The sequence below is a fragment of the Apaloderma vittatum genome, unplaced genomic scaffold (assembly GCF_000703405.1).
Source record: "Apaloderma vittatum isolate BGI_N311 unplaced genomic scaffold, ASM70340v1 scaffold2405, whole genome shotgun sequence".
Classification (NCBI taxonomy): domain Eukaryota; kingdom Metazoa; phylum Chordata; class Aves; order Trogoniformes; family Trogonidae; genus Apaloderma; species Apaloderma vittatum.
The window spans coordinates 120,414-127,691 of record NW_009717478.1 but is presented as its reverse complement, the minus strand read 5'-3'; the positions used below and the strand labels follow the sequence as shown (position 1 = coordinate 127,691).

Sequence of the window (7,278 nt, the reverse complement as noted above, 5' to 3'; positions counted from 1 at the left end):
ATTATCATTACATGCAGACCTATTTTTCACATGTCTTTTAGCTGGCCTTGCAACAAAGACAGTTTAAGGGATTGAATTCCCAGTTCTGCATACACATACAGGTTTAGAACGTGCCTGTAATGCCTGCAACTAGATACTCATATAAATCACAGGGGGTTTTCCTCACTTTAGGAAAGTCAGATTCAGCTGTCAAAATCCTAACATAATCTGTAAAATGAGTACTCTTTAATGAAAGATGATTTAGGATGTTTCCATATTCTTAAGGACATAGAAAGTCACTGGTATTCACTACATACCTTATAAAAGGTCGTGTCACAGCCAAAATTGTCCTGATAAACCATGAGGGATGAACAATTATAAATGATTTCAAATTCTTCCGTAATCTAAGTAAAAAAGAGAAAATAAGTGCTTTCTTAGAAAAAAACCCCACACAAAACCCCAAAAATCAAAAACATACAGAAATATCATATCCAGTGAACACTGCTATATAAGGGTTAAAAGAAATGGATAGTGTTTAAAATAATGGCTGTGTATCAGACAGAAAAATCCTTCTTACCTTCGATCAATCATCTGGTAACATTTTTTCATCCAACCCAGTCCAGGCATCCTCCTTCTTGGTGTTGCACCATTCAAGTAGACAATCATATAGTCTTCAGCCACCATCAGCTCTAAGGTGCTGATTACATAGCTGATAAAAGTACAGAAGTAAGTCAGCACATACTTAAGCCCAAACTAAATCAGTCTACTAGGAATAAATCAAGGCAGACTAAGCAATTGATGACAAAGTGCTTTTGGTTTTCCTTTAAACCAAAGCAAACATTTAGCACTGATCATCATGCTACCTGTAGATGTATAACTACAAAACAATCGAATCTGCATCTTCAGAAATATGTAGTTTCCTTACAAACACACCATTTAATTAGCGAGTTTTCAAATCTTGGTTTTTATTTTTTATTTTTTAAGAGGGCATTAAATAATGGGACTTTGCAAGAGAGAGCAGGACAGGACAATATGAAGTTCCAGGCACTCTGAAAATTAACTATTGAGAAACCTTACTTTATTAATTATCATGTTTGTTCAATGTAAAAATAATAAGGGTCAGGAGAGGATACTTGTCTATAATTGTGATCCTCACATTACTTCTACTGAGTCTGTGACTATCAACTACAAATACTTTGCATCTCAAGGATCTTGAGGCTTTGAATCTCACGGCTGTAACACTTGTCCATCAACTTGCCTTCTGATGGGACAGAACACTCCATGGCATCACTTCATTTTCTGAAACATTTCCAAACACTTATTGAATTCCTCAGCTCAGCAGTAATAATTCAGACAGAATAGTGCTTTGGGGGCCAAACTCACCTCACCTAGAAGAGCACAGTACTCAGTCAAATGTATGGGTAGCTTTAAATTCTTGTCTTGGACTACTTATATAGATCTGTTTAGTAGTCCCTACCTCACTTGGGAGTTGTTTAGCACAAGAATGTTCAAATCGTTACCTCCTCTATCCAGCCCCAAGGCAGGTCTGTGTAAAAACTACAGTGAAAATCAGGAATCACCTTAAAAACCTGAATGCCTGAGTGTGCTCACTACAAAAGGCAGCTCTATCCCTGAGCATAATGGCCTCTTTCACAGGTGTATGGGAACGACTCACAATCTAATCTGATTTAAAATGCTGTTTCTTTAAAAGAATGGTAGGAAGTCTAGTTCTCACCAAAGAGGGTGACATTTTACCCGGGCATAAAGTAGGCAGCCATAAACTGATCAGTTCCATGCATTTGATAAATGCCATCTAAATTCCTACTCACTCAATGCTTTTTCACTGCTCTCCTTCTCAACTTCCAGTTGCTTTGCCGGCCTTTGCCTGACATTTGCAAAGGCTCACGTATAACAATGAAATATCAAAGTGAGGAATTTATAGACATTCTGTATGGATGTTCTGACACAAAAAGCTTGATTTTACTGAACCTAATGACTATTTGATGACATAGAGAATTAGGTCTAGCCATAGGACACAACAGCTAGTGCTTCAAAAGCATTTACACACTGGAACGTGCAGAAAAGCATGTGTAAGTACTTCTCAAAACACTACAATCCTTTCAGTTATAGAAACAGAGATTGTCTGAAAAATGTCTATGTCTGCCTAGGTGCAAAGGGAATTGTGAATATTATGAATAATCAATTATACTAAGATCAGTCATGTATACTTCTTATCAGGAGTAAGAGGAGTATTATGGCAAAGAGGAATCCCTGATAGTTTTTTAGTTAGATCTCATTTATCTCAAGTACTCAACAGCTTTTACTCCCTGTGCTTTGAATTAGACTATTTGCCATTTTAGGAATGCTGACCTCTTTTGCAAACCTTACGTAACTTGCAATTTTGTATTATTTGGTAATAATGTTAATTATTATTTTAAAAGATGAAAAAAAAATTTCTCATTGACTAGAAAAAAATCACTCAGTCCGAAAGCAAAAAAATGCTGGTTTTGATATTCAAAGTGTAGTTTTTCAAGCTGTGATTATTTTAAAAAACTTTTCAGCTCTAGACTGTATCAGGCAGCCATGGATAGCATATTTTTCTGTGTGGTTCTTATCATCTGGAAGAAATGCTGTAAAAGATGCAGTCTCAAGGTTTTGGCTCAAACTCAACTCTTCAAAGACAGTTTTACAGGATTAGTGAAGGCAACAAACAGGAACAATGTAATTGGAAACATGCAGGAAATCTGGAAAGTAACTGCAAAACTCAGAAAGAGTTGAGGACAGTTGTTATCCAGAAACTAGAGGTGGCTTATATACTACAAGTGCATGATTATCTACCAGAAATACACTGTATAAAAAATAAGAAAATATTTAGTGAATTGTAGGCTTCTCCAAACCCCTATATAATTCAATAATAAAGAATTCACAAATATTTAAATATATCAGTTATTGGATATGTTGTAAACTGTCGCACTCTAATTTGTTGCAATTAGGAGGCCTACAACTGAAAAAGGTGATCTAATTTTTCTTGTCTTACAGAGAACCAAGTCTACAAGCCTTAAAATAAGCTGAAGGTCCACAGCCAACCTGAACTCTCTCTTACACTACTACTCCAGAAAAAGACAGCAAGTTACAAAATTGACTTCAGCAATACCCTCAAGTGATGTGGAAAAGTCTCTTTAAGACTTGAAAAGGCTTCCTCTGCGAAGTCTGATTACTGCCAGCTCCATCTATGGACGGAGGTCTCAGATGAAGTCAAAGAACAGCTACATAATGTCAGTCACAGTTACTCTCAGCTTTGTTGCCTAGTTATCAAGTTAAAACCAGTGTAGGTCTCTCCTCTAAACCACTGGGCACTGCGTAAATCAGTTACCGCAGATGACATGGGGTTCTTACCAGCTCTACCAGGCAAATGCTAGCCTGACCTGGGCCTGAAGGACTCAATCTCATTTTTCACAGGCAGACATAATGTTGAAGGCATTAGCCGTCAGCACATGCACCTTCAAGGACTGGAGTTTTATGGAAAACGGGTCCATGTTCTCGGTGCCTTGCAAGCTGCAAATGGTGGAGGCCAGGCCTAGAAATTATTACTGAGTTTTAATATAGAAAATGCTGGAATAATTGGGTTTTTAACAGCTGTAAGTGGAAGTAGCTGGAGGCACTTCAGGGGAGTGCTGCCTTCACAATTTTTGGCTGCTAAACCATGTTGCTGTTAGGAGCAATTTTCCTGTGATAAATTTGGGTTCATGTGGCCACATTTGTGTCCTGGCCAATTGGTCCCTGCCCCTTATAACTCAATCAGAAGCAGCTGGAGTCAGGAAAAGTACTTTGAGCTGTTTGTGTCAGCAACTGTCATTTATCCTGTATTTTTAAAACAAGTGTCACAAAATGCTCCTGTGACTCTTACATACAGACCCAGCATATATTTAAAATATGATACACCATGATGATATATAATAAGCAATGAATAGTGAAAACCAGTCTGGTGGCCCAAGTCCCTGCTGATTGTCCTCAGAAAGGGCTGGAAATCACTAGTGAAACAGTACAATAACTGTAGGCCCAAGAAGCTGAAGATGCTGCACTCCTTGACATTGAGGGAGATACTACAGTCAGATTTGGCCCTGATAATTCATTTGGGTGAGTAGGTAAAGAATAAAAAAATAATACTCCACTGAACAGTTTATCTAAAACTGCTATTTTCGTTGTCATTCATATCGCTCCCCCTCTAATGACCACAACTACCTCTTAATTCAAGTCAGGTTATATGTCACTAAATAATTATGAGCACTAACTCAAAAGACTCTGTCACATTGCTCACATATCACTCACAGAAAAAGATTTTCCATGACATAGTTGTAATCAGTTCGACTGCTGTCTGGCAAGAAGCATGCCGCAAACACAATGATAGCATTCAGACCATCACCGTAGTATCCTGTGGAAAAAAAACCAAAAAGGCGTTTTTATCTTTGTTGAAGGCTCTTAAAAAGATAAATTTTAAAAGAAATCTCAAAGTCCTGGAATAGAACTACTATGTCTACCACTGAAGAAGACTGAAAATGTACAAACTATCATCAAGGGATAACGAAGTAAAATAGTTATGTAGAATTCCTGAAAACCACACTTAGCACAACTACTAGTAAACTTTCTATAAAGACCAGCAAAGAAACCTTGGAAGTAATAAAATCTTATCTGAACTCCTGGTTCAGAACTCCCTATGGCAATCATGTGCTGCAGCACTACTGTTTGGGGGTTGCTTGTTAACCAAAAGAATTTTCTATTTTTTTTCCATGATGGATTAATGTTGGTTAATCTTCTCCACAATCCTCTGTAGTTGCTATGGATCTCTGTATTGGTGTTAGTGGTGGTGATAAAAAAAAATATTACTACTACTATTACTATTACTATTACTATTAATTACTATTACTACTGCTACTACTACTACTACTAATAATAATTCCTGCATTTCACTTGGAAGTTTTGTTTAAAATATCCATGCAATCAGGAGGCAATTTATAATGAAGCTGCAAAAATGGTTGTAGATACATAGCCCTAATGATGCCCAGAGATAGAAGCTAGATATACTTAGAAAATTACTTGAAAGACTTTCAGAAGAGGCTGGGAGAAACTAACCATGAGGGTGAGATGATAATCTTTGTAAAGGAAATTCTGTAACTCCCTAGGAGATAGGAACACATTCCTGACAAAATTAAAGAATAATACTGGCACCTACGCAACGCTTTCCTAAGGAGATCTTAAAAATTTTCAGTGCTTTTTGGATATTAGAGAGCAGTATCCAAGCCTAAACCAAATGCTTGGAGAATTTGTTGTACTGTGGTCAGCCAAGGAAAGCAAAAATTCTCTGTGGAAAGAAAAAGAGTGCACAATCTGCGTGTGCAAACCAGTGAAGAGTGAGAGACTAGTTTATTTTCTCCTTTCTTACTCAACACTTAAGCTGAGTTTCAGTTAGCTGGAGAAGGTATTTATGTCACAGAATTAATTTCATACAAGGCTTTGTAGAGATCTTCAGAGAATCCAGAATCCCTGACAAAGCAGGTTCTTCAAGGCACTCACCCATGAAGTCAAGGAGAACCACAGCTAACTAATCTCAACACTATCCCACCCACAAGGACCTGCACAGAGGCACTGTCTGTTTCGGGCTCTCAGCTGTTCCTTACAGGACAGAAAACCACCACTTCCCCAGCTACAAATGGCAGCAAAAGAAGTATAAGTCTCTAAGAGAAAAATGTGCATGTCAGAATTAAGTCCCCTGACTAAAGCCATGTTGTGTGAAATCAAGGCTTGGCAAAGCAACCTGCTGAAAGATTATGTTGGACTTCTGTTCTGAATTTGATTTGGTAGATTTGACAAAATATAATGTATTAGCTAAGATGATACTACATATTGTTGATGGTAACACCAACATTGTGTTGAGAATGCTAGCTAGCCTTGACCTCCTGAAGAATCATCTGGACACTGCAGAAAGCTTTCTGTTCTTAGCATTAACTACATCCTTCCATGATCTTAGCATCTCTTATCTTCCCTAGCAGTGTGAAGCAGATTTTTTTATGGCCCTCAGAGGCCAAAGGCCAGCTAATCTACAGCTGGGCTTTCAGAGCTAGAAAAGCCACTGTACAACAGCGGCCCAGCATAGATCTGCTGTCTTCTCCAGACTTACAGTGCAGTGTGCTCTCCATCCTGTTGGAGAACATGGATGAGATAAGCTCAGGATCAGGGTCTGAGCTCAAGCCAAAGGGCAATGTAGACAAAACCACTTTAAATCATGTGTCACTGGGTGGTGTGTCATAGCTCCAGCTCATGTTAAGATCCAGTAAACATCAACAGTGTATCTATAGATACAGATACAAGTGACTAACTTTGGTGTCGCAGTGAAGATGTCAAGTTCAACTTCAAAGAGGAGCATTGTATCCTCTGGCAAGGATGTACACAGAGAAGGGAAAGAAACTCCAGTCTTGTTTTTGGCACCTCTACCGTTTAAGATCTTGACATGAAGGAATATACCAGTCTCCTCAAAAAACAAAAGAGGAAAGAACTCCACCTGCCACACTGATCACTTAATACTATTCTTTATTATGTTTCTGTCTTCTAAATAGAAACACAAACTTTTAAAGAATCATAGAATCATAGAGTGACATAGGCTGGAAGGGACCTTAGAGATCATCCAGTCCAACGTCCCTGTGTAGGCAGGGACGCCACCTCTTGACTAGAGCTGGCAACACTTATTTCAGTACTTATTTCACCTATCCCATCCTGGATCATGTCTCAGCTAAATCATTATGGAATAACGCAGTATTTTTTCCCCTCTTCAGCTTTACAAATAGAGAGGAGATTTCCTTCCTCCCGTAAACTTAAAAATCCTTAAAAGACTTTCAGGACAACTTATACCATGCTGCCATAAAGCAATCTGTCCAGCTCACTCTCAGGAGTGAGAGCACACTGTGGAAGGTGTGTCTGCTAAATCACACAGCAAAGTCTGCAATTCATGTAAAGCAAAATGATAATGTGCAGATGTCACCTTGCAGCACACACAAGAAAAGCCCATAGATAAATCTAAGCTACTTTTTCTTATGCATGCTTATAGACAAAGAATGCTTACCCAAAGGAGAAGTGCTTTTCAATTCATCACTAGAACCCAGTAAAAGCCACTTGCCCAAATTCTCAGTTAGCCTACGCAAAGAGACAGATCTCCAAGAAATTTCTCCATCAACATATGTGGAAGGCAATCACACACATAGACTGCTGAGTCTACCCTCCACTTTCCTATTTTATGGCTACCATTTA

At 38.3% G+C, this 7,278-nt stretch overlaps 1 protein-coding gene across 1 annotated transcript in view; it reads right to left on the bottom strand.

Moving 5' to 3' along the window:
* Nucleotides 1–259: 259 nt before the first annotated feature.
* The window catches only part of PRUNE2 (prune homolog 2 (Drosophila)), a gene marked incomplete at its 5' end in the record, with an annotated part of 100,328 nt that continues 93,309 nt past the window's right edge, over nt 260–7,278 (bottom strand). The window contains 3 exon segments of the mRNA XM_009869900.1: nt 260–383; nt 557–688; nt 4,309–4,411. Of these exon segments, the coding sequence (XP_009868202.1) occupies nt 260–383; nt 557–688; nt 4,309–4,411 (359 nt within the window).